Source organism: Pongo abelii, chromosome 19 (genome assembly GCF_028885655.2).
Source record: "Pongo abelii isolate AG06213 chromosome 19, NHGRI_mPonAbe1-v2.0_pri, whole genome shotgun sequence".
NCBI classification, from domain to species: Eukaryota; Metazoa; Chordata; class Mammalia; order Primates; family Hominidae; genus Pongo; species Pongo abelii.
This window is the reverse complement of record NC_072004.2, coordinates 57,652,106-57,678,772: the sequence shown is the minus strand read 5'-3', so window position 1 is coordinate 57,678,772 and position 26,667 is coordinate 57,652,106. Positions and strand designations below refer to the sequence as shown.

At 49.6% G+C, this 26,667-nt stretch overlaps 2 protein-coding genes across 6 annotated transcripts; one reads left to right on the top strand and one right to left on the bottom strand.

Annotated features, from left to right (window-relative positions):
* The first annotated feature begins 754 nt into the window (after positions 1 to 754).
* EPX (eosinophil peroxidase) lies at positions 755 to 12,927 on the top strand. 2 transcript variants are annotated; one of them, XM_024235293.3, is made up of 13 exons: positions 755 to 951; positions 1,067 to 1,160; positions 1,400 to 1,575; positions 1,743 to 1,860; positions 1,992 to 2,121; positions 2,990 to 3,196; positions 5,031 to 5,349; positions 7,129 to 7,289; positions 7,623 to 7,878; positions 8,309 to 8,479; positions 11,160 to 11,397; positions 11,975 to 12,187; positions 12,489 to 12,927. In XM_024235293.3, exons 1-12 carry the CDS (start codon positions 876 to 878, stop codon positions 12,174 to 12,176), a joined length of 2,148 nt encoding a protein of 715 aa, XP_024091061.3. In that variant the 5' UTR covers positions 755 to 875; the 3' UTR covers positions 12,177 to 12,187; positions 12,489 to 12,927. The 2 variants fall into 2 exon arrangements, with proteins under 2 accessions (XP_024091061.3, XP_054391626.2); XM_054535651.2 differs by lacking the exon at positions 12,489 to 12,927 and having other exon boundaries at positions 870 to 951; positions 11,975 to 12,283.
* A 266-nt stretch (positions 12,928 to 13,193) lies between these two features.
* Positions 13,194 to 26,499, bottom strand: MKS1 (MKS transition zone complex subunit 1). Of its 4 annotated transcripts, none has more exons than XM_024234918.3 (18): positions 26,302 to 26,499; positions 25,769 to 25,878; positions 23,832 to 23,902; positions 23,254 to 23,409; positions 21,904 to 22,001; positions 21,422 to 21,550; positions 20,932 to 21,036; positions 20,152 to 20,260; positions 19,548 to 19,604; positions 18,146 to 18,188; positions 17,825 to 17,890; positions 16,264 to 16,334; positions 15,859 to 15,928; positions 15,648 to 15,755; positions 14,842 to 14,975; positions 14,216 to 14,298; positions 14,033 to 14,130; positions 13,194 to 13,920 (listed from the first exon to the last, which is right to left on the bottom strand). In XM_024234918.3, exons 1-18 carry the CDS (start codon positions 26,379 to 26,381, stop codon positions 13,829 to 13,831), a joined length of 1,680 nt encoding a protein of 559 aa, XP_024090686.3. In that variant the 5' UTR covers positions 26,382 to 26,499; the 3' UTR covers positions 13,194 to 13,828. The 4 variants fall into 4 exon arrangements, with proteins under 4 accessions (XP_024090686.3, XP_054391627.2, XP_024090688.3 ...); XM_054535652.2 differs by having other exon boundaries at positions 23,832 to 23,959; positions 26,302 to 26,449; XM_024234920.3 differs by lacking the exon at positions 14,216 to 14,298 and having other exon boundaries at positions 13,740 to 13,920.
* Between the last annotated feature and the right edge of the window lie 168 nt (positions 26,500 to 26,667).

The following is a 26,667-nucleotide window of genomic DNA, read 5'->3' as shown; positions in this document are numbered from 1 at the left end:
GAATAAAGCCCATGGCAGGCGCTTACTTTCGGGCTCTGCAGCAGCTCACTGGGCTGGGTGTTTTACCTGTGACATCTCGCCATGTCCCCAAAATGGCCCCATGAGGGATTTCACTGCCAGGCCCTGCCTCAGTCACAGCCTCACACTCTCCCTGGCACCTTGGAGGGAGTGAGTAGGGCTAGGGGATAAGGAGAGGGGCCAAATCATTCATCACAGATCATTCATTCACTCAACAAACACCTGCTAAGCACATACTAAATGCTGGGCTTTGAGCTGGGTATGGGGGGTGTGTATAACAGTAAGGCAGATTCAGTTTCTGCCCTGTTGCGGGAGGAGAGGCACCTTTCCAATCATCTGGCCCAACTCTCATTCTAGGGATGTGAAAACTGAGGCCTGGAGAGGGAAAGTGGCTTGCCCAAGGCCATGCAGCCAGGTGGTGGTGACTGAGGTGCACCGCTCCTGTCAGCCAACAAATATCCATTGAGCGACACCCGTGTCCCAGGTGCTGCTCTGGGCCCTGGGAGAAGTGCATCAGTGGGCTTGGTAGTACAGGGTAGGGACGGAGTGAAAGGTAGGCAGGAAGAATGTCCCCAGGCTGGCAGGGGGTGGGGTGGGGGATTTCAGTCTCAAAACTTCCATGAAAACCAGAGGGAAGTTTCAGAACTCCACCCAAGAGGCTGGGTTTCTGGGGCCCAGAGCTGCCCTCCCCCATCCTAGAATGGGCTATAAAAGTCCCTTCCCAGCTACGTCCAGAGAAGAGCTGGAGGAAGTGAGAGGTCGGCTGGGGGTCCTCAAAGTGAGAAGGGAGCAGAGGACCCTCCCGTGCAGGCTGTGGATGTCACTCACATCCCAGCTGGTGAAGCCTCACTGCAGAGATGCATCTGCTGCCAGCCCTGGCAGGTGTGCTGGCCACACTCGTCCTTGCCCAGCCCTGTGAGGGCACTGACCCAGGTAATAGCCCCCTAGACAGGCAAGGAGGAGGGAAGGGAAATGGAAGGGGAAGCACTTGGGTCTTGGAGGGGGTCCTGTGGCTTGCTGAACCCTGAGTCCCCATCTCTTTGAACAGCCTTCCCTGGGGCGGTGGAGACCTCGGTCCTGCGAGACTGCATAGCAGAGGCCAAGTTGCTGGTGGATGCTGCCTACAATTGGACCCAGAAGAGGTGTACTTGGGTCTGGGGGCTGCATGGGCCTGGGAGGATCAGTGAGGGGCATGGGCCCCAGCCAAGTTCATCTCACTCATCACCCACCTCTGGGCCCCATGAACCTCTCCTGTTGATAGAGCCTCCCTTCCATCCATCCTTCTGTCCGCTTGCCCTGTCCTGACTGTGCCCCAGGACTGGGTCTCTGCTGGGTGGGTCTGCACCCTCTCTCCAGCCCTCACTCCTCCTCTCCTGGGCAGCATCAAGCAGCGGCTTCGCAGCGGTTCAGCCAGCCCCATGGACCTCCTGTCCTACTTCAAACAACCGGTAGCAGCCACCAGGACAGTTGTTCGGGCCGCAGATTATATGCATGTGGCCTTGGGGCTGCTTGAAGAGAAGTTACAACCCCAGCGGTCCAGACCCTTCAATGTCACTGGTACTCTGATCCCCACTGAGCCCCCTGGGCCTGCCCTGGCCTGGAGTAGAAGGAATCCAGGAGAGGGAGGCAGGGTGCACAGGCTTGGGGTGCTGGGAGAAGAGAGGGTAAAGGGATGGGAGGTACAGAGCAGGCCAGCTCAGGTCTGCCCACATGCCTTCCCACAGATGTGCTAACAGAACCACAGCTGCGGCTGCTGTCCCAGGCCAGTGGCTGTGCTCTCCGGGACCAGGCCGAGCGCTGCAGCAACAAGTACCGCACCATCACTGGACGATGCAACAACAAGTGCGTGCCGGGCGGCAGGAGGGGCTGCCCCTGCCTGGGGGACCTCTCCCTTCCTGCACTCACCCTCTCCCTCCACGATGAGCCATCTCCAGGCCCTGCCCCCTGCTAACCTATCCCACCCACGGCTGCAGGAGGAGACCCTTGCTAGGGGCCTCCAACCAGGCTCTGGCTCGCTGGCTGCCCGCCGAGTATGAGGATGGGCTGTCGCTGCCCTTCGGCTGGACCCCCGGCAGGAGGCGCAATGGCTTCCTCCTCCCTCTTGTGAGTTGGGGCTGAGGGCGTGGGAGGTTGCTTGATCTCTTAAATGCGGGGAGTAAAACACAGCCCAGAGTCACCCAGGCAGGTCTTGAACCCAGGCCCTTCCACTGACCGGTGCAGTGACTTGTGGCAAATAACACAGCTTTCTGAGGCTTAGTTTCCTCATCTGTAAGATGGCCCTAAAACCTACCTCGTAGAGCATATGTGAATATTGAAGTCCTTGGTATAAATAGCTATATAGGACATGATCTATTCATGCTAACCATTATGGTGTTGTAGGGTTTTTTCTGAGAAAATTAGTGTCAAAGTCTTGCTAAATATAAACAGCTCTATACCTTAATCTGGCTTTGTCTATTGATCTATTTCACATTTATCAACTCATCAGTTTTCTGTTGATATATCGATATAGCAGTCTATCATCTACCCATCTATCAACATCTATTAATTAATTTTCTTCTATCCACCCTTCCATCTGCTGACCCAGTACTCCCTACATGTATTATCCATCACCTGGCAACCAGCCCATGCACCTGTGAATCAGTGCTATCATCTGGTTAGCTATCAGTCTATAAACTGATCTATCTATTTGATCTCCCTTCCCCTCTGGAAGAAGTGGTGAGGTCTGAGCCAGTCAACCTAGCCCATCTCCTCTTTACCACCAGAATCCTCAGGAGCCCAGCCAGAAACTATCCTTCTAGGAATGAGAGCAGGAGGTGGTTACGCCTCCAGGGACAAAAGGGGCATGGAGGGCAGAAGAGGAGAGGCTGTCAATTCCAGCAGGGGAGCTGCTGCTCCCTGAGTCCTGGGTTGGCTCTAATACCTTGTGGGGTCAGGGAGCCCATGTCCCGTGCTGACATTATTTCCCCACCAGGTCCGGGCTGTCTCCAACCAGATTGTGCGCTTCCCCAACGAGAGACTGACCTCCGACCGCGGCCGGGCCCTCATGTTCATGCAGTGGGGCCAGTTCATTGACCATGACCTGGACTTCTCCCCGGAGTCCCCGGCCAGAGTGGCCTTCACTGCGGGCGTTGACTGTGAGAGGACCTGCGCCCAGCTGCCCCCCTGCTTTCCCATCAAGGTACGCTCAGCCAATCCCCCATGCCCTTGTGTGGCCTCCCCCAAAGGCAAGGTGCTGGGGGTGGGGATCTGGAAGACTGGAGCACCATCCTTAAGGAGCTGCCTGTGGAGCTAGGGTATGAGACAGACACAAGAAACACAGCTGAGCAGAGACCCCACACCATGTGTGTTTGAAAGGTGGGGGTAGGGCAATCTACCAGGAGGCTTAGGTCAGGCTTCATGGGGTGGGAAGCCCTTGAGACAGGCCTTGACCCATGGGTCTGAATCCAACAGGGGAAGCCTCTGGGCTCCTGCTTTTGGCAACCTAAGGGCCTCTTAGCTCTTGCTCTTCTCTCCTTCCCAGAGTAGTCCAAGGGTCCTACAGCTCTTGCCAACTTCTTGGGCTTGGGCTGTAAGTAGGGTCCTAACCTTCAGGCTAGAAGCCAAGGACAGTGTGGGGCACTAGGGAAGAAAAGATAGAATCCAGGGAGCAGAGTCTCTGCTAGGAACATAGGGTTGACACACTTGCACACACACACTCTCTCTCACACACACACGTGTACACACACACTCTCTCCCTCTCTCACACACACGTACACACACAGTCACCCTTAATAGGTGGGGCCACATTCATGAGGGATGACATGTGAGAGCCTCTGGATGGCCTCTCCCTGTTGCAACCTTATCTATTCCTCAATCCCTGGCTTAGGGGCACCTCCTCTGGGGAGCCTTCTCAGATCTTCCTATTACACTTTTAACATATGTCCTCCGCTCCCCTCTCCTCTCTCTCCTTCCTTCCTTCCTCTTTCTTTCTTTCTTCCTCTCTCTCCTTCCTTCCTTCCTCTTTCTTTCTTTCTTCCTTCCTTTCCTTCCTTCCTTCCTTCCTTTCCTTCCTTCCTTTCCTTCCTTCCTTTCTTTCTTTCTTTTTCTTTCCCTTTCTTTCTTTTTTTTCTTTTTTCTTTCTTTTTCTTTTTCTTTCTTTCTTTCTTTCTTTCTTTATCTTTCTTCTTTCTTTCTTCTTTATTATTATTCTTATTATTTTGAGACAGAATCTCACTCTGTTGTCCAGACTGGAGTACAGAGGGGCAATCTCAGCTCACTGCAACCTCTGCCTCCTGGGTTCAAGCAATTCTCACGCCTCAGCCTCCCGAGTAGCTGGGATTACAGGCATGTGCCACCATGCCTGGCTAATTTTTGTATTTTTAGTAGAGATGGGGTTTCACCATGTTGACAAGGCTGATCTCAAACTTCTGGCCTTATGTAATCCACATGCCTCGGCCTCCCAAAGTGCTAGGATTACAGGCGTGAGCCACCACACCTGGCCCACATATGGCTTTTCTATCAAGCACAGCAGATGCCACTTCAACTTAGTTTCTTAACTCTATTTGTGTGTGTCTTTTTCCACTGAACTGCCAGCTTCCTGCAACCTTTCCTGTGTTTTTTAACCTTCATAGTCTCCAAAGCACCAAGCAAGAAAGGGGCTTAGAAAACGGGTCTGTCAAACTGAACAGAATTAAAGAAGCTCAGGCCTAAGAGTCAAGAGAACTAAGTTCTAATCCCACCTTTCCTGCTAACTGGTTGTCACTTCCCTTCTCTGAGGCTGTTTTCCTTGCTGTAAAATGAGGATTGAGATTGTTTCAAAAGCCTCTTTCATTCCTAACTTTTTGAGACTCTATGAAACAAAATGCTAAGGACACTCAGACCGAAGGGGTGAGCAGCATGAGCCTGGGTGAGTCAAGGAGGGCTTCCTGGAGGCAGGGAGTTTTAAGCAAGGTTTTGAGGAGGTGGGAGATGAGGGAGAGGAGTGAGTCTGCTATTGAGGGGGCCCCATGTCACTGGCTCCTCTTCCATCTCAGATCCCACCCAATGACCCCCGCATTAAGAACCAGCTTGACTGCATCCCCTTCTTCCGCTCGGCACCCTCATGCCCCCAAAACAAGAACAGAGTCCGCAACCAGATCAACGCGCTCACCTCCTTCGTGGACGCCAGCATGGTGTATGGCAGCGAGGTCTCCCTCTCGCTGCGGCTCCGCAACCGGACCAACTACCTGGGTCTGCTGGCCATCAACCAGCGCTTTCAAGACAATGGCCGGGCCCTGCTGCCCTTTGACAACCTGCACGATGACCCGTGTCTCCTCACCAACCGCTCGGCGCGCATCCCCTGCTTCCTCGCAGGTCAGACTGGGAGGAAGATGGTGTCTTCCCAGGAAACAGCCATCCCTGGGGTCCCAACTGGGAAGCCATGGTGGGATGTGGTGAAGGTACATGGTTTGGGACCTCAGTATTAGGCACATCATAAGCATAGATCTGTGCACAGTCATCATAGAATCAGAACGTTGGAGTCCCTTTACAAGCTCCCTGTGTGTGGCCAGAGATAACTGCTTAACCATCTCCAGTGAGAAGGCTCTCACCGCCTATATGGCACCCCAGCTCAGCCACAGGCAGCTCCAACTGTTAGAAAGGTCTCCTTATTTTGATCATATATTCACCTATTCCCCTTAATCATGCTTCTGGAACCTCAGAAAAGACACTGTCTCTCTTTCACACAGGAATACCTCAAAGTAGCTGTTAACTCCATCTCCATTTTTTTTCTCTTCTCTGGGATAAATTTCCATAGTTCCTCCCTGTCCCCAGCTGTTGCTAGACAGTTAATACCTTCTTCTGGAAGCATAATTTGAACTTTCCTCAGAGTCTTTTGTCCCATGTACGTGGTTACAATAATAATAATAAATTAAGATATTTATTTATCTTATTATTATTATTACTTTTTTAAGATGAAGTCTCACTCTGTCGCCCAGGCTGGAGTGCAGTGGCATGATCTCAGCTTACTGCCACCTCCGCCTCCTGGGTTCAAGTGATTCCCCTGCCTCAACCTCCCAAATAGCTGGAATTACAGGTGCCTGCCACCACTTCTGGCTAATTTTTGTATTTTTAGTGGAGATAGAGTTTCACCATGTTGGCCAGGCTGGTCTCGAACTCTTGACCTCAGGTGATTCACCTGCCTTGGCCTCCCAAAGAGTTGGGATTACAGGCGTGAGCCACCACACCCAACCTTATTAAGATATTTAAATGTACCATCTCTAAACCTTGCAACAGCCCTGAAAGGAGGGAATTATTATTCTCATTTTACGATAAGAAACTAAGACTCAGGAAAGGTGAATCATGCGCCCAAGAGCACAGAGTTAGTTTCAAATGGCAGAGTCCACTTGAGAACACAGTCAGTGTAGTATCAAGGTCTCTGCCCAGTCCACTGTATTCCACTGTTTTCCTCACAGAGAGTCGGCCCCAACCCCTCTTTTGAAGGATTGTACATTTGTGTGTCCTGGAAAGAGCAGCGTGTGCCTTTGGGAGAGGTCAACTGAACTAAGACCTTGTGCAAAAGGGTTTAGTTAAAACCAAGCAAATGATGGAATTAACTTTCCTTCCCTGCCTGTAGTAGGTCTGTTCGTAAGAACAGTCTCTGCCCAACCCTCCCTCTCTTCCTCTTTCCCTCTGGTTCACGGGGGAGAGCAGTGTTATACCAAGCCCAAAGATAGGGAAAGGTACACCAGCCCTTGGCAGAGAACACTCAGGCAGATGCAGCTCATGGACAGGTGGGCTCGCAGTCCCAAAGTCAAGGTGCCCTTGCCCATAGCTGGTCCGGGCTATGGATCTCGTTGTCTTGTAGAGTAGAATCCTTAGGCAAAGATACCCCTGCCTGAGACCAGCAGCTGCCCTGTGCTTTCCCACCTAACCCAAGCCTGCTAGGAACGGCTGGTCCTCCTGCTCCTTGCCTGTTGTGTTAGGAAGGAGGGTGGCGATGAGGAGCCTCAGCACAGCTGAAGAGATGGAGGTCCTGTGAGGGCCAGGAGTTTGGCCCACCCCATCTCTCCCGTCCCCAGCCCTGGGTCTACCCTGGTAGAAAGACATTTCTCTAGGAAAGGCTGCAGTAAATCTGAGCTTGGGGTTTTCAAGGTGACACCCGATCAACGGAAACCCCCAAACTGGCAGCCATGCACACCCTCTTTATGCGAGAGCACAACCGGCTGGCCACTGAGCTGAGACGCCTGAATCCCCGGTGGAATGGAGACAAACTGTACAATGAGGCTCGGAAGATCATGGGGGCCATGGTCCAGGTAAGGAGTCTGCATTCCGGCATCCCCCAGATGACAAGCTTGGCATGAGAAGCAGTCCTTAACACATCCTTGCAGATGTGCCTAAAACCAGCTGGGTCTGGGCAACTGGCGGAACACCTGGACCCGTCCTCTTGCCCCGATTCTGCCTCTAACTCCCTGTGTGACCCTGTCCGTGTCACTCACCTTCTCTGGGCTTTGTATCTCCACCCACCAATAGGAAATTAATGTTGTCACATTTGACGTGATGACAATAAAGAAGATGTCTGAGCCACCCTTTGAAAAGGCAAGGGTGTGGGTGAGTGGCCTCTGGGGAATGTTCGTCCTGTCTTCCAGATCATCACCTACCGAGACTTTCTGCCCCTGGTTCTGGGCAAGGCCCGGGCCAGGAGAACCCTGGGGCCCTACAGGGGGTACTGCTCCAATGTGGACCCACGGGTGGCCAATGTCTTCACCCTGGCCTTCCGCTTTGGCCACACAATGCTCCAGCCCTTCATGTTCCGCTTGGACAGTCAGTACCGGGCCTCCGCACCCAACTCGCATGTCCCACTTAGCTCTGCCTTCTTTGCCAGCTGGCGGATCGTGTATGAAGGTGACCAGGTTTTCCAGGGGGCAAATGGGGGTGAGGGTGGGGAGCATGCCCTCCCCTAGGTGGGCCAAGCTTACTGCCAGGAAGCCAGGCTGCTGCAGAGGCCATTGCTAATATCTCCCCAGGACAGTGGAAACAAGGCAGGTGCCAGCAAGACCCTCAGTCACGGGCCTCCCATCCTCTGTGGAATGAGAGGATTTTTTAAAGGGGTGGAGACTAATGTCAGATTGATGGGGAGCTCACCTTCCACTCCTTAAGAAGTACCTCCCAGCTCCAGCTGCTTCATGTCTCTCCAGAACTCTGTTTCCTGACAAACGTTACTAACATACCCGACTGGGTTGTCCAGCTCTGGGCTAGCTTGGCATCATGTGATAACCCAAGTAGCTTCCCAGAGGCTGGTCCAATCTGTGCTGCTCACATTCCCTGCCACCAGGGGGCATCGACCCCATCCTCCGGGGCCTCATGGCCACCCCTGCCAAGCTGAACCGTCAGGATGCCATGTTAGTGGATGAGCTCCGGGATCGGCTGTTTCGGCAAGTGAGGAGGATTGGGCTGGACCTGGCGGCTCTCAACATGCAACGAAGCCGGGACCACGGCCTTCCAGGTGAGGGGGCTGTCCGCCTCTTCTCCCAGCTTTGCTCAGGCCAGGCTGCTCAAGGGGTTCTGGGAAGACCCTGGTACCTCCTTTCTGACTGGGACTGTCTACAGGATGTGCAGGAGTGCAGAGGCATGCAAGACCAAGGTCGATGTCCCAAAGCACTCCTGGAACACGGCTTGCTGTCCTGCCATGGCTCCCCCATCTACTGTAGGGGCTCCAGCTTTAGGTTCACCGCAGGACCAGGACTTAGGCCCAGGAGCTGAAAAAGGGAGGCTCGAACTTTCCAAGTAGAAAAAAAGCAATAGGCTTAAAAGGCAGGGAAGAACTGCTCCATTCCCAACACGCTGGCAAGTTCCAAGCAGGAAGGCTAAAATTCCAGAGCTACAGAAACGCTCCTTGCTCTAAGTGGAGAAAGGCAAAGAGCCTTAGAGGCAGGGAATAGGTGGAATAAAACTAAGGCTGCAGTGGCTGTTTGGTGAGGGCACAAATGACTTTATCCCAGGAAAGAAGAAAATGTAGGCACTTTGTTAGTCACTTTCATGTATATTAATTTATTTTGTCCTACCAATCACCTTGAGAAGCAAATGATTACAGCCATTTTATAGATGAGGAACTATGTTCAGAGACAGCTAGTAATTTGCCCAAGATCACATAAATAAGAAGTAGTAAAATCTGAATTTAAATTTACAATTTCTCCTTTCTTCCCCCGTTCAACCCCAGTAGGGGAAGGTTTTGGCTACTGCCTTGCTCCTCTCTCCTTCCCACCTCCTACCTCCCTGTCTAGAAAGAACCTGAAGGCCCATCTGCCCATGTATGAAGCAGTGGTGGCACCTCCTACTGCCCACCCCACTTCACACAGCGCCTGGTAGAGCACAGCAGGCGCTCCAGAAACCTGAGCTTCTTTCCTTTCTTAAACTTGGGCACTCCTGGCAGCTAAGGAGCTGTGGGCGCCCCCTGCTGGAGAGCTGAGATGGCTAACCACCCAAGTTTCTATCAGGTTTTGAAGGGAAGGCAAGGGTTAAGGAATGACACAAAGAGAGAGGGCAGCTCAACAGCCAATGCAGGTATTTATTTCCAGCATAAAACCTACAGAGGTGGGGGACCAGCTTATTGCCAGAGCCTGCCGCTGCCTACAGCTGGGGTACTGGGTATGGGTATGGGCAGGAGGGGTCTGGGCCGTATGGCTTGCGGCCCGGCAGGATATTGATAAGATGTACCTATGATCAGGTCCTTTTTTCAGTGGGATGTGGTAAGATGTTCCTTGGACCTTTGCCCAGCAGGATATGATAGGGATGTTCCTTCAGTTGGGCCTTTGCCTATTAGGGTATGTTATGTTTTTCATGGCCCGACCTCCTGTGGAACGTTTCACTTTGACCAAGGTCTGGGAAATGGTGGGGGGCTTACAAAATGGTGCAGTTTGGACTAACATTCTTGCCTTCTACTTTGGTATAAAAGGAAGAGCTGGAGAGCTGAGATCGCTAGCCACCCAAGTTTCCACATTGCGAGTTTCTGCTCCCCGCAATACCTGTGCCCTCCAGAAATATTATCCTGACACTAGCTCTTGCAATCTCCTCTAATCCCTTCCCAAGTCCAACATCAAACTGGGAACTGGACAACCTGGTTTGAGCTCCACTTAACAGTAAAGTGACCCTGAAGCCTATGGTTGCTCAACTTTAGTAAACATACCAGATATAGTTAGCATGCCATAAAAGCACCTCACAAAGGTGCTGTGAGGGTCCTGAGATATTCACCCAATAGTGCTCAGTAATGGTAAAATACTGTGTGGTTTTCATGTGTTCCGCTGGGGGATGGTGTGTGTGAGCTGTAGTTCAATGGATGACATTGGGCTGGTGTCCCTTCGGGACATGGCAAAGCTATCGCCTACCTTGATTGTCACATCTTATGATGTGGCTTGGCCCTGTGTGGGATCCTGATGGCTGACAAATTGGTATGGCTGGTCTTTGGAAGTTTCTGAAAACTTTTTAAAAACTGCTTTATTGAGATATACCATAAAATTCACCCATATGAAATAGACAATTCAATGATTTTAGCGTATTTAGAGTTATGCAACCATCACCATGATCTAATATCACACCATTTTCATCACTCCCCAAAGAAATCTTGTAAGAACAGTCAATCCCCATCCCCACCCCAGCCCCAATCACCTCTAATATACTTTGTGTCTCTATATTGGCCTATGCAGGACCTCTCATATCAACAGAATCATAGTGTGCCGTCCTTTTCTGAGTAGATGAATTTTATCCATGCTCTCCATTTGTTGGCTTGTTCACTCATTTATTCATTCGCTCATTCATTCATTCTACAAACCTGATGGAGAGTTTTTATATTCTGGGTACTGTCTTACTTGTGTCTAATGAATGCAGTCGAGCCCAGTAATATCACTAAGTGTTGGATTTGTGGTTATGAGTTTTGGGTTAAAACAGCTTTTTAGGTTAGGACACACTCCTCAGTCTGATGCACACTGAGCACAGTTGTCCACTCACATTTTCAATCAGAGGACAGAAACCTGGTCTTTGGAAGGTCTAGGGACTCTTCTGCCAGTAGGATCTTCTGGTTCTGCTCAATATTGACTGGCCACAGCTTCCCCCCAGAGGACTGGTAGAGAGAAACAGAAGCTAATGGGAGGTCAGCAAGACTGAAGCTGCTTCTCCCCGTTCCTCTGCAGGGTACAATGCTTGGAGGCGCTTCTGTGGGCTCTCCCAGCCGCGGAATTTGGCACAGCTTAGCCGGGTGCTGAAAAACCAGGACTTGGCGAGGAAGTTCCTGAATCTGTATGGAACACCTGACAACATTGACATCTGGATTGGGGCCATCGCTGAGCCTCTTTTGCCGGGGGCTCGAGTGGGGCCTCTTCTGGCTTGTCTGTTCGAGAACCAGTTCAGAAGAGCCCGAGACGGAGACAGGTAAGTGACCCTATCATAAAAGACATCAGCACCAGAGGCAGAGCAGAAAAACACTAGCATTTCAAGACTAAACATTGAAGAACACTGCTCTTTTTAGTATCATTTCTTCCAAGTTCACAGGATCTGAAATCAGGAGGCTCCTCTCTGGAAAGCTGGGTCAAAGGAAGAGAGACACTGACCCAGGCAAGGCCCATATTGCCTGAGCTGGAGTCATCTTAAACCCAGGAGGTTGCCTGGCAGCCTCACTGTTCTGGGTTGGTGGATCCCAGAAAACATGGGCACAAAGGGCTAAATCTGGTTTTCCCTCCAATACGTTTATGATTTAAGACGTGACTCCTTATTTGGAGTTGGTATTGCCCGAGTTCAAATCCAGCCCTGGCCACTTAAATTACTGTGCACTTAATACTGGGCAATTTATTTGGCCACTGAATTTGTTTCATTTCTGAGATTCCAATCTTACAGGAATTTTGTGAGAATTGAATGGAATAACATATGTAAAGTACCTGGCACACAACAGGTGCTCATTATAAGGTAATTCCTCCCCAACCTTCACCCACATCTCTTGACTGCCTGGTAGGTTCTGGTGGCAGAAACGAGGTGTTTTCACCAAAAGACAGCGCAAGGCCCTAAGCAGAATTTCCTTGTCTCGAATTATATGTGACAATACCGGTATCGCCACGGTTTCAAGGGACATCTTCAGAGCCAACATCTACCCCCGGGGCTTTGTGAGCTGCAGCCGTATCCCCAGGTTGAACCTGTCAGCCTGGCAAGGGAAATGAGGCTTCTGCAGGTAAGGGGAGGCCACCTCCAGCACCCTGGGCTGGGTTAAGCCCTCACATCCTTCCCTGGATGGATGGCTGAGTCCTCTTAGGTCTCTACGCAGAGAAAACAGAACTTGTCACTAGGTACTCTTTCTAAGTGGCTTCCCAATGTGCTAGTTTCTGGGCTGACAGTCAATTCCAGGCCCTAGGACTCTGGGGGGAAATTAGGAGCATCCAACTATCCTCAGCTTGGTCACTAATACCTGAAAACAGCTCCATTTCTAAACATCCAGTAAATTCCTCACTTATCCAGTTCTGTTACTTCCACAGGAGTCTATCCCAAGCCTCCAACTTTTGGAGACAAGGGGAAGGGGAGGACCATGAGGCTGCCTTGTCTCCCTGGAGCAACTGCAGGCTGCTGACGCTTCTGTTGGCTACAGCTCAGAGCTGGGTTCCCCAGCCGGGAGTGAGAGCTGGGGGCTCCTATCAGCAATGGACCTTCCCGCCTTGGGAGCCTCTTAGGTATTAGGCTATGAATCAGTGCCACGTGCAAAGGCTTGGGAGCCAAGCCATGTGGTCTCGCACCCCAGGCAAGAAAAGTCAGCTGGCGGGTTTACAGCACTTTCTACTGTTTCCCAGCCCTCCCTCCCCTCCCTCACCATGACTAAGAGACCACTCAGTCCTAGCCTCTAGACACCCCACGATACTCCTCTGAGCCTGAGGCCGGGCAGCATGCTCTGCTTCTACCAATAAAGCACTGCTAAGGGCAGGGGCTGCTGTTTCTGTGTTGGGCTAGGGAAGATGTGGCCTCAGTTCCATGCTTTGCTCCAGATGTTTAAGAGAAGTGCTGTTAACACGCAAGCTGGCACAACCATCTAAGCCTCTCCTGGGGGCTGAATTAGGAGAGCCCAAAGAAACACTGTGGAGTAGGGAAAGGCAGAAAAGGGGAAGGGCAGACATGGTAGGGGCCCCGACATTAAGAACACCCTAGCCATACCAGCAACCTGAGCAGACAAACAGCCAACAGAACATCAGTCAAAATAAAAGGGGTTTATGTAACAAAAAACAAACAAAAAAACACAGTAAAAGATACCACCCAGCTAGCAGAAAGGACTCAGCACTGCTTCAGCCTTCACTTACTCAGAAATAACTCATATCTCAACCTCAGCAAGCCCCAAGCAGTAGAATGAGGCTTCCCTGGAAAGAGGCTGAGACTCACAGGCTGGGGATTTAAGACCCCTCTCACCATCCACCTTCCTTCCTTCTTTGGTCTTGGAAGATGAAAGGCTCCATTTTTAAAGGGTGGAGAACAGCAGATCCCTGCATCCCCCTGCTACTGTGAGACAAGCCAGAAAAGTGAGTCAAGGTCAGACTCACTATGGGGTCACCCCAAACAGCTTCAGATCAAAAAGCCTGCCTTGCTGTGATGCCCATTTACAGTGGTTGCAAATATAAAGGGGGGGCCACAGGGTCTCTGGCTTTATTTCCACAGGGTAGGGAGAACACCCTGCAGAAGGCTAGGCAGAGGGGCCAGCCGGGAATTTCCCAGCTTTTCTGGTTCTCAGCAGACCAACGTGGTCTCTAATCAGAAAGACGAAGAGGCAGGAGAGCACTGGCCTCAGATATCCCCCATCTTGTCCTCTTGCACTGTGGGCCAGGGCTGCTGTGAGCTAGGAGACCAGGGTTCCAGAGGGGCTCACTAGGTCCTGTGGGAGGCTTTCCCGGGCCTCCTGCATGCGGCGCCGGGCTCGATGGAAGGCCTCTGTAAGGAAAGGAGATATGGTATTTGGCTGCCATATGGTATTTCTCTCTGCACTGCAGAGAGAAACAGGCCCATGCTGACCTGGGGTGGCCAGATGGGGGAGGGGACATACCTAGCACATTGTGAATGGAACTCTGCTGGCTGAACCCTTCCAGACGGTCCAACACACTCCGCATCCTTTTCCGAAGGGAGCTCGATTCCATGAAGGCCCTGCAGGGAGGCCAGCCACATGGTTACAGCTGTTCTCCACCCCTCAGGGGTAAGGTGCCCTGAGGCAGAGGGCCAGGTCACTCACCTGGACTGCTGCAGACAGTGCAAGCGGAAGGTGACAGTGCCTGTGGTCTCTGTGCGGAGTCCAAAGCGGCTCAGGCGTTCCCCCTGAGGCATGCCATTGGGACAGCATCAGGTTTCTGCTGTCTCTAGACACCCCCGCACCATGCTGGCCTCACCCCCATTCTTATCCCCATTCTTGGGAAGCACAGTTCTGTTGGTGAAACCTTATTCCATCACCCAGGCTCTATTACCTCAAGGCTAATACTGGGCTATTGGGCTCCCCCAACTAAACCAGGGAACATTCCAACCTCATTTGAGAAGCAGGGGTCTTATATGCTTACTGTGAATTCTCCCCACATCTGATTACTGAGGCCTTCAGTGACGGGGGAAAGAGCCAGTTATTCTGATGGGAACCAGGAGAAATCTCTAACTATACTGTTTTCCAGGGACCTCCTACGATAGCAGTGTAGATTATTGGAACCTGATTCAAAATGTGGTCGTGACTTCCAGCTTAAGCCACAGGAAGGAAGGGGTTAATACTGAAGCAATGCACAACTAAGGGGTCTTGACCCAGATCCCACCTCCTACAGAACAGAAGGACAGGACCATAAGTTCTCAGCGTGAAGTCACTCCAAAGACAAAAGTCACCTTGAAGGATCCTGGTATCCGCACATAGGAGAGGTCCTCCAGTTCCAGAGAACCGCCAATGAAAAACCTCCTCAGCTCAGCCACCGTGCCAAGCTCCACAGGTCTCCACGTGGAGACTGTCAGGGTGTGTGAGCCTGCACAAGGGAAGAGAAGACTGGGGCCAGGTCCAGAAAGGGCATGTGGCCCCTCACTGACTCCCTAGCAATGACACAGGCCTAGACTCAGCTAAAACACCTGGTCTGGTGATGACCTGGCCTCTTGTGAAGGTTATCATGGTTACCCATAGCACCTGTATGGAAATCAATCAGGGAGAAATTCAAATTTCCGCTCTGCCAGTTATTACCTGCATACCCAGGACAGGTTTCTTAACCTCCCTGAAGCTCATTCTCCTCATCTAGTAAAATGCAAATACCACCGGCACCTCACAGAGTGGCTGGGAGAATTAAGTGAGAAGTATGGCACAATGCCTGGCACACAGTAAAAGACAGATGCTTTTATTCCAAACTGAATGCTGATTCATTCAATACACATATGCTATGAGCCAATTTTGCCATGCAGCTTCTCACCCTGAGTCCAATCAGAGGAGCACGAAGCACATGGAGAGACTGTCAGGAAGTCAGTGCCAAGGCCACGTCATTGTCTCTAATGCAGGGGGGCAGAAAGTCCTCAGAGGAACAGGAACTCTTTCAAGCCAAACACTTCCAATTCCCAATTATCCCCACCCCTCACCAGAAGCAGTCGAGTGTTAGTCTTGTTCTTAGGGCCTAGGGCATGTGGGCCACAGAAGGGCGGAGACAAGCAGTTACCTGGAGTGGCAGGCAGCATCACAGCCCCATAGCCTTCCACACGGTACCTCTGCCAGAAGTCCAGCGAGAGGACCTTACAGTAGAGCACAGGCCACTCCGGGAGTGCATCTGGGAGCAATGAGAGAAGCGGCCAGGTCACAGGTGGCCTTCACCAAGAGACAGCACTGCTTGAGGGGAACCAAGGCCCAGGATCAACCGCTGAGCTACTCACCAGAAGATTCATCCTCATGGAGGAAGAAGGCTTCAAACGTGAATGGGTAGGAGAAGTGAGCCACCTTGTCCTACAAAAAGGAGTGTCATAGGGTGGGCAAGGCCTCCCTTGGAATCTGTTCTCCTTGTGGCCAATGACAAGGTTATCTTCACAAGGGAAAAAGAAAAATTATCACCCAGGTGGGCAATAGGAGTCTGAGATGCAAAGGGACACCCAAATACAAGCTGCTGCCATGCTCAAGACAGAGAGGATCTCCGGACCAGGTAGCCCTGCAGAACCCACACACAAGTCACCCAACTCTGGAATCCTCCCCAGGGTGCACGGCACTTGGCCTGATAACACCTCAAATGCCATCCCAGGAGCAGATCTCATTCCCTTCCAGATACCCGCTCTCATTCTCCATACCATTCCCAGGGACTTGGTGGCGCAGGTCTGTGTTACTCCTGAGAGCTGCTGGAATGCTGGGCTTGACCAGTCTGAAAGCCAAAGACCAAATATAGTAAGCTCACCTGGGAGGAAAGCAAGTCGTTCAGAAAAAGACAGTTTCTTTATTCATTTATTCACACAATCAATCATTCATTTACCATTTACTGAGTGCCTGCTATGTGCTAGTATATCTTAGGAGTATCTTGGTAACTAGATAGAAAAGATCCCCATCTCTCATGGAGCTGACATTCTGGGGGAAGCAGGGAGACAGACAAAAAACAAACCAACAAGAGACTATTGGGTAGTGATGAGGGCTATACTAAAAACAAAACGGGGAAGGGACTGAGTGATTGGGAGGCTCATTTAGACTGGGTGGTAAGAGAAGGCCTCTCAGAGGTGACACAAGCTGAGACCTAAACTCAGAAAGAACCAGCCATGCTAAGATAATGGCAGAAAGGGTTTCAGACAAAGGAAACGGCCCTTAAAAGGCTCTAAGGTGGGAATGAACCTGGCTGGGAAGAATGACTGGAAGGTTGTATGGAAGAGATAGGCAGGGGCTAGCTCATTCAGGGTATCAAGTTTACATTTTACTCTAAGTGGGAGGGGAAGCTGTTGGGGTTTTCAGCTCAAAAGGGACATAACTTGTTTACATTTTTTAAAGCTCAACTTGGCTTTGGTGTCTGTGGCAAATGAACTGCAAATGGGAGCAAGGCAGGAAGCGGGGGATAAGTCAGAAGTTGAATGCACTGGCCTAGACAAGAGATGGTGGTGGCTTGGTGTAGGGTGGTGGCTTGGTGTAGGGTGCTGGAGAGAACAAACAGGTTCACAACAGCTTTTGAAGACAGAACGGAAAGGAACTGTTGACAGATTGATTGGCTGGCTATAGGGAGCTAGGGAAAGTGAGGGATCAAGGATGTCCCCTAGGTTTTTGGCATCAACAACTCAGTAGATGACACTGCCATTCTGTTAGGATGGGGAAGACCAGGGAGGAGAGGTTTGAGGGAAGAGGAGGCATCAAGAGTTCTTTTTGGTCATGTTAGACAGAAATGACAAAGAGGTAACTGGATATGAGTCTGGAGTCCAGGGAAAAGGTTAAGGCTAGAGGCAGAAACCTGGGAGTCTGAGACATATCGATGGTATTTAAGCCATAGGATGGATGAGGTCGCCCAGGAAGACTGCAGACAGAGAGTAACAGAAGGCCTTAGCTTAGCTGTGGGGACTCTCACAGTTTAAGATCAACAGAAGGGAAGGCATCACCCAAGGAGGCTGAGGGGCCACCAGCGAGATAGGAGAGAGAAGTGTGGAGCCAGAAGCCAGAGAGGTGTGTCATGCAGCACAGTGGGCTCTGGCAAATGCTTCAGGAAGGTCAAGCGAGGTGAAAGCAGGGAAGTTCCCACTGGGTTTGGTAAAGTGGATGTGATCTATGACCTTGAAAAGAACAGTAACAGTTTCAGCAGAGGAGTAGGAAAGGAAGCCTGATCAAATGCCTCTAGATCTGTCTAAATGGGTATAAAAGGAGAGACTTAAGAATATTACTTACGAGTAGTTGGCAATTCTACAAAGAAGTGGACGTATAGATTGTCATACTCATAGCCTTGGGCTGAAACTACAAGAGAAAACAGGAAGCTATTTTAGCTTTTTCTCCTACCACCCTTAGCACCCAACCCAATCCTGAGGGGCCTACACACCCTGAGAGCAAGTCTTTTGAGGGCCAGGAACCCTCTGCGTTTCCAGGAAAGCCTCATCACTGAGTTTCCCAAGTACAGCAGATAAGGCCTCTACCAGAGTGGAGGAGACTATTCACAGCTCCATCTAGGCACGTGCCTAAGCATCAAGAGATCTACGCTAGCAAGACACTTACCTACCTCTCCATTTACAAAGAGCCGGAGGGCACCTGGGACAGTCTAAGGTGAAGAGAAGTGGGAAAGGATCAGCAGGCCTGGAAGGAACTGGCACTTCTCCTCCAGCCCCATCTACAAATCTGCAGATGACCTGACACTGGGGGTCAGGCCCTGGGTGTCACTACTGCACTTTCTCCCCACCCTGACACTTCTCCACAGATCTGTTTCCTTCATTCGTAAGATTCATAATGTAGGGGGAAAGTACATAATTTAAATGGCAGTGAGGACAATGCACTATGGGAAATTATTCAAGCAACAGCAACTGCCCTGTGGTGTGCAATGGGAAGCCAGAACGCCCTGTTCCCTTTAGATGGCTGAGTTCAAGAAACCAGGGAGTTTTCCTTTTTAATTATTTGTGCATCTGTCTTATCTAACTTTTAAATGCTGAATATCTATTGCTTATGCAATATGGAAATATTGAAGGTTAATTTTTCAGAGAAACAGAGGGAGACCAGGAAGTAATTCTATCCTTGTTTCCAGGTCTAGAGATGGAACTCTTAGAATGAGAAAAGACAAAGAACAGCACAACAGAATAGCTGAACTAAACCCCCCCCCTTTTTTTTTTTTTTTTTAAGACAGGGTCTTGATCTGTTGTCCAGGCTGGAATGCAGTGGTGTGATCATAGCTCAATGCAAACTCAAACTTCTGGGCTCAAGCAATCCTGCTGCCTCAGCATCATGAGTAGCTGGGACTACAGGTATCACCATGCCTTGCTAATTTTTTTTTATTTTTGTAGGGATGTGGTCTCACTATGTTGCCCAGGTGGTCTCAAACTCCTGGCCTCAAGTGATCCTCCCACCTCAGCCTCACAAAGTGCTGGGATTATAGTCACGAGCCACCGCATCGGGCCTATATTTTTTAAGAGCCAAAATAAGTGACAAACAGAAACGACACCCCTTCCTCTCTATGGGGTATTTTGAAAAAATATCCACATGAAACGTGAAGAAGACATTTTTCATCCTTATATTTATTTTCCAAATTAATTATAAAGTAATACATAAATACATTACCACTGATCAAAATTCAAAACTACCTAAGTTTAGGGAATAAAAAGCAAAAATCCCTGATATAGCCCTCTCACCACCCACTACCCATCTACCACATCTACTCCCACCCTCCCCAGAGAAAGCCACCCACAGCACGTGCACAGCCTTTCAGACCTTTTTCTCGGCATTAACAGTTCTCTATTAACATGCAATGTTGCAAAACACATAACAAGGACTATATGTGCTATTCTTTGACTTCCTTTTCATACCGTAGAGTATACCTTTGGGCCTTTAAGAGAGGTGCTGTAACTCATCCACAGTCAGAATGCTCCAGCTAAACACAGCTCACAGTGCTGCAGAAAGCCAAGCTACTCACCATCTCAAAGTCAGTGCCTACGAGGCTGCTAAGATACTCCTTGTGCCGGCCATAAAGCTGAGGAAACAAACCAAACCAAAACTCAAGATGCAACCCAAGCTAGACCAAAGTTCAGTTCTGAACGGGAAGAAGAAAAGCAATAGTGGGAAGGGTCAGCAAGAGCTGGAGGCGTAAGCACCTGACTCACCGCCATTTTACTGTGAAGCAGAGGCCCTGGAGTCAGCTGGTCTGGGGCGGAATCCTGACTCTCGCTCTTACAAGCTATGCCACCTTGGGCAGACTACTTAGCTCCTCAATCTCGGTTTCCCCACGTATAAGGTGGTAATAAGTGTTCACCTCAAAGGGTTGTTGTAAGGACTAAAGGAAATAAGGTATGTAAAATACCTAGCACAGAACATGGTAAATGCTCAAATAAATGGTTATTGTTATTATTATAACATGATCAAAAACTTCTGTCTGATATGTCAGCAATGCTGCCTAAGTCAGAAGGGGCTATGAAGGGCAAGGCTTTTCCGGAACAACTGCTGACATCAAGTTCAGAAATGGTCTCAGCTCCAGGCACGGAGCCTCATCCCTTCGATACTTGGAATGAACTTGCGCTTACATCTTTGAACACTCGCCGTTCCCGCTCCTCCTCCTCTGGCTGTGCGAGGGGAGAAACATTGTCGATCGTATATTTCCACAGCTCCTGCTTCTCCCCCTCTGTCTCAATCCTGTAAGGTCAAAACCACAGAAAGGAGCAACTGTAATAATGAGAGATGGGCCCTGGGATAGCTCCTAGCCCAGGGATGAGCGATCAGGGGCCATACACCTCACTGAAGTATATGATGATAAAAGTGGCTGTACTGATGACCAGGAGAGATAAACAAAAGGGTAAAGCAGAGAGGGCACCAGACTAGACTCAGAAAGTATAGGTTCTGGGCCCATTTCTGGCTTGAAGTTACAGTCAAACTGTAAGGCACAACATTCCTGCCACCCAGTTCTCTCACCTGAAAAATGGACAGGTTGGTCCAGATAATTTCTAATTTACATTTCTGTCATTTCCAAGATACAGAGATGAGGAACAGTTAGCCCACAGGGAAAGCCTGGCTGAGTTCACCCCACTCTGTTCTGGCCAGGTCCTACATTCAGCAGCACAGAGAATCACTGTCATTTAACTGTACCACTGTGATCCCTTTCAAATTGGTGCAGTTGCACATTTTCTGAGAAAGGAGTCCTCGGTTTTCTAAGGCCCTATGACTTGGAACAGAATATGAACCACTGCCTGGGAATGTAAAAGTCAGAACAGATGAAGGACTTTCTGACAGTCTAGTTGACTAGGGACAAAAAGTGCAACCAAGGGAAGGAATGCCAGTCTCCACTACCCCTTTCTTCCTCTCCTCACCTGTAGGGTCCTTTGAGGCCTGTGAAGTCAGGCTTTACTGTGATCACACCATTGCTATCCACCTTCAGAGTACACAGGACATGTTCATACTTCTTATAGCCAAGCCTAAAAATCAGGAAAACACCAAGGTTGAGGTCAATGGTCCTCCAGGGAAACAGGAAGAGATACTGAGCCCACTTCAGGGGAGAGAACAGAGGCTACAGGGAGAGCTGTCATGGTAAAACTTTCTTCCAAGTACAACCAAGAAAAAAAGGAAGAAAAAGTCCCTCCCTCTCCTATAACCCAGGATGATAACAGGAAGGGGATAGCTGGTGAGAGAAGAGGATGAGGATCTGAGCTGGCAGTGAGAAGCTTCACTCATAACTAAGAAAAAAAGGAAGAAAAAGTCCCTCCCTCCCCTATAACCCAGGATGGTAATAACAGGAAGGGGAGAGCTGGTGAGAGGAGAAAAGGATGAGGCTCTAAGCTGGCAGTGAGAAGCGCCACTTACTTTTTACAGGGCCCCAGGTCTGCCATGATGTGCATTGTCTGAAGAGGGGTGTTAATGACATGGTTGTTCCTGACGAACTCTTCTGAGGGCTCCCAGGTAACGATGCGTGACTTGAGGATGCTGCCTTCCCTGGGAGACACCACAGAGAGGTCACTTCCCCGGCACACCCCAATGGAGCACCCCAGCGGAGAGCCACTTCAGAATGGGAAGTTTGAGCTGGTGGACATACTATTACGTTTCGTTTTTTAAGAGCCAAAATATTTGACAAACAGAAATGACATCCCTTCCCTCTCTCTGAGGCACTTTGGAAAAATGTCCACATGAAGAGTGAGGAAGATATTTTATATTTTTATATCTATTTTTTAAATTAATTACAAAGTAATACTTGAATACTATACATAACCACTGATAAAAATGCGAAACTACCCAACTTTAGGAAATAAAAAGTAAAAGCTTGGCCCCCATCCCATGCCCGCACTCACATCCCCCGCCTGTCCTGCCGGCGCCGCCTGACATTTGCCATTCGCTCGACCAAGAATGAAGGCACCTCACTGGCTGCGGTGGTCATTCTCTGGCAGTGCTGGGAAAAGCAAGTAGCCCTGTGTAAGCCATCTGCTCAGGGCCACATGGGGCCAAGTACCTGAAGGGAAGTCTTCTTCCTGAAATCTCATCCAGGACCTGAACCCCGCAGGTTCCGCCACCTCACAATTATACACGCTAACAGAGGGAGCAGTGGCCAAACAACCCAAAGAAGATTTCCACCACATCATGGTTTGCCTTCGGATTTTAAAAAGGAGTTATTTATGTTAATATTAAAATCAGTCTGCATTCTCTGAGCACAAACCAACAAAAAGTTGGGTTAGTTTGCTTGGTAGATGTTGAAGTTAACAAGGTGGTTAGAAAATGCCAAATGGGATACAAGTATTTTGTGGGAAATCCTCACATGGTAACTGAGCACTAACTACATTTTCATTTGCTTTTCCAAAACAGACAACCCAAATTTTATTTAATTTCTATTATTTTTTTAAGAGACAGGGTCTCACCCAGGCTGCAGTGCAGTGGTGCTATCATAGCTCACTGCAACCTTGAACTCCTTGGCTCAAGTGATCCTCCCGCCTCAGCTTCCCAAGTAGCCGGGACTACAGGTACTTGCCACCATGCCCAGCTAATGTTAACAATCCACAGCTCTAATCATGAAAGCACAGCAATCTTTCAAAAACATTTATTGAATACCTGTTCCTTGCAGGGACCTACAGAGTCACAGATAAAAATTAAAAAATATAGGCTCTACCCTTGAGGAGCTTAAAATCTTACTGAGAAGACAGAAGCAACTGAAATGCAGTGACTGAAGAAAATGTAAAACAAGGTCACAAGGGTATTTTTGTCATAGGCAAATTGAGGACATAAGCCATTTTCCATAGCTATACTGAATTCCTCTTCAGACCCATATACTCAGAGTTTGGGCTGAATCCCCTGATGAATTTTACCTAGATTGTTCCAGACTCCACCACCTGTCTTTTTTCATGATGCATGGAGGAAGTCAAGCCCAGTGGTTACTTCTCCCAGTATGCACTCTGCAAGCATATAATCAGAGATACTGGCAGCTCCCCCAGGCCCTCAAGCAGGCAGAGAAGGGAGCAACAGCCTCACCACCTGCAGACTGTGCCCATTCTATTCCAGGCTGGCTGCCAGCAGCAGCAGCTCACAGCAGTTCCTAGACAGGCTACTTCTCTCCCCTTACTAGGCTTCTGACATAACACATAGAACTCAGTGAGGCAAAAAAGCTAGAGGAAGCAAAGATGGAAGCTATGAGACCCTGGAAAGAACAATACCTCCTCCAAATTGGTGTATCTATCAGAGTCAGTGTAGGTAAAGATTCGTCGGTTCTTCTTGCCACCCGAATTCTCCAGCTTCAGGATCTCCTGACGGTACTGATAATCCAAAGGACTCTGACAGGCTGCTTCATTTTGGTACAGATCTACTTCAAACTGAGGTTACCATAAGGAAACAGAGATGTGTACATCATTATAATACATCAAACTTTTGCTTCTGTAACTGTTTAATCAAATCAGTTCTACAGAGCTGATGCTATCCGACACGTTTTCATAACCAACACTAAACTAATGAATGGCAGGGGAACCAAGAACATTAGAGCTAAAAGGAATCAGACTGATAGTCTAATCCAAGTCTGCTATTACAGATGGCATATAGCCCAGAGATGAAAAGTGCCTCACCCAGAATCATAAAACTGAGTAGTGGCAACCCCTATGTTACAATGCCCTTTAAACACAACAGGGGAAAGTATAAACTGTTACAACCTGTCTGGAAATCACTTTGGCAATATGTATCACCAGCCATGTGGAGGTAGACCAGATGGAATAGACAGAGAAGACAAGAGACACTGGTTCACCTGGCTAAAGAGCTTCTCCTGCCACCCAATCACAATCTCCTCCTCTTCGTCTTCCTCCGGGCGGTGTCCACCTCCAAAGACAACAGAGTGAATCAAATGCTTGAGCCAAACCAGCACCACTTCTTGCTCTGTGGTTGATTATAACCAAAGTCCGTATTCTTATATTTGCCACAAAAACCAGCTGGAATTCAGTAATTTAGTAAGCACTCAATCTAGAGGAATGCTAGAGAGGCTGTATATGAGAGTTAGTATGAGTAGAAGCCAAGATTAGAACCCAGGAAATCTTAATCATGACTCTAATTTGAATAAAAGAAAATACCCTCCAGAAATTTTTTTTGGGTGGGGGATGGAGTCTCACTCTATCACCCAAGCTGGAGTGTAGTGGCACTGTTTCAGCTCACTGCAACCTCCTCTTCCCGGGTTCAGGCGATTCTCCTGCCTCAGCCTCCCAAGTAGCTGGGATTACAGGCACATACCACCAACCCAGCTAATTTTTGTATTTTCAGTAGAGATGGAGTTTTGCCATGTTAAACAGGATGATCTTGAACTCCTGACCTCAGGTGATCCACCTGCCTTGGCCTCCCAAAGTGCTGGGATTACAGGCATGGGCCATGGCGCTCAGCCTGCTCCAAGAAATATCTAATCTAACTGGATATAAGAAACTGAAATTTAGATATAAGCTGAATAGCCAGCCCTTCCTCAGTCCCAACTGTCTGCGTTTGCTAGAAAATAACCCTGGCATTTTTATCTTTACTATTTCTAAAGCCATATATGTAGAATCACAAACACTGAAATTTAGGAGACCAAGTGTCAGGAGAGGATAGTGAAGGCAAATAAATGATTTTTTAACAGAACCAAATCTGGCTGAATGCAGTGACTCACGCCTGTAATCCCAACATTTTGGGAGGCTAAGGTGGGAGGATCACTTGGGCCCAGGAATTTGAGACCAGCCTGGACAACATAGCAAGACCTTTTCTCTACTAAAACTTTAAAAAAATCAACCGAATATGATGGTGTGAGCCTGTAGTCCCAGCTAGTTGGGAGGCTGAGGCAGGAGGATGGCTTGAGCCTGGGAGACCAAGGTTTACAGTGAGCTATGATCATACCACTGCACTCCAGCCTGAGCAAAAGAATGAGATTCTGTCTCAAAACAAAACAAAAACAAAAACAAAGAAAACAAATCTAATCTAACACACTCTTGGCTGGCTAAGTATGCCTTTTTCAGAGACACGCTTCACAACCTGCGAGCCCACACTCTTGCCCAGGAACAGCTCTAAACAGAACGAGAAACAGTAAAAGCAGACAGACTAGTGACCTGACAACAACCACTCTGTCCTCTCCTCCTCATTCTTTTGGTTTCCCAGATAAGGAAAACCACAAGAACACAGTTGATCTTCATATGCACATCATATGCATATTTTTCAAGCAGTCCCCAGTTTAAAAATTGTTTTCAAAAGTGTTTATATGTATATTTAGTGTTTGGGGCATGTTTTCTCTTTTAAAAATGCCACAAATAGGCCGGGCGCGGTGGCTCACGCCTGTAATCCCAGCACTTTGGGAGGCCGAGGAGGGCGGATCACGAGGTCAGGAGATTGAGACAATCCTGGCTAACACGGTGAAACCCCGTCTAAAAAATCAGCTGGGCGTGGTGGCGGGCGCCTGTAGTCCCAGCTACTCGGGAGGCTGAGGCGGGAGAATGGCGTGAACCCGGGAGGCGGAGCTTGCAGCGAGCCGAGATAGCGCCACTGCACTCCAGCCTGGGCGAAAGAGCAAGACTGCGTCTCAAAAAAAAAAAAAAGCCACAGATAGAATGTAGGTTGCCGGGCAACTCTATAACATATCAGAAGTATAGTATTTGTTATCTCACTACATTTGGCCACAATTCTGATTAGTATCAGCATTAGTATTAGATGGCACATCACCACCATAACACCCACTGGCAGTTGGCTGAGGCCTAAAAGTGGCCAAGTCTATGAGGTCCTTCCCGAGCTCGGCAGCAGGCTGATAATGAAGAAAGTTGCTTGATGTGATTCTTTGCAGGTGGACTCTGTCAAGAAAAGCCCAAAATATTCGTTACCAGACACGCAACCGGGAAATGAACACAAAGCAAGGATGGGGGAAACAAAACAGAGGAGGTAGGGTTGCCAAGGTGTGCTGGGTGCAGACAACGGAGAGGAGGTGGGTGGGTGCGCGGTCCTGTGGGGAAGAATGAGGGTGAGAGGGTGTACTGGGGACACAGGGCTCTGAGAAACTGGGAGCAACAAGGACGTGAATGGACTTGGGTGGGTCTGTAAGGGGTTCTTAGAGGCTGTGAGTGGATGGGGGTACGGATAGTGAAAGAAGTAGGGAGCCCGGAGAAGAAGTGGTCCGGATTGTAAGCAGAAGTGGGGACCTCAGAACACCGAGTTCAGGTTGGAATGATCTAAGGACACAAAAGCATGGGGTCTCGGGGCTGGGGCGGTGCGACTACCGGAGGCGCAAGTTGCGCACGGGGTCCCGGGAGCGATACACTGCCTCCCCGATGTCAGTGCTCCAGACGGTCTCCGCCATGACAGCTGCGACGCGCCGCGACCGCGCCGGAAAGCGCGCCGCTCTGTTTTCCTGGCAACGGAGACGCTGGATCCGGAGGCGACGAAGGTGCTGCGCGCGCAACCCGCCGTTCCCGTCACGGCGACACAGTCGCAGTTGGCCACACAGGGCAAGTGCAGCCCAAGCCGAACGCCCGAGAGGGCTCCGGGGTCCTGCCGATCACCGCTTACCATGTATGCGAAAAAAGCTCACCCAAAGCGGGACCTCGTGCGCTGTGCAAATGAGGAAACTGGCACAGCCATCAGCC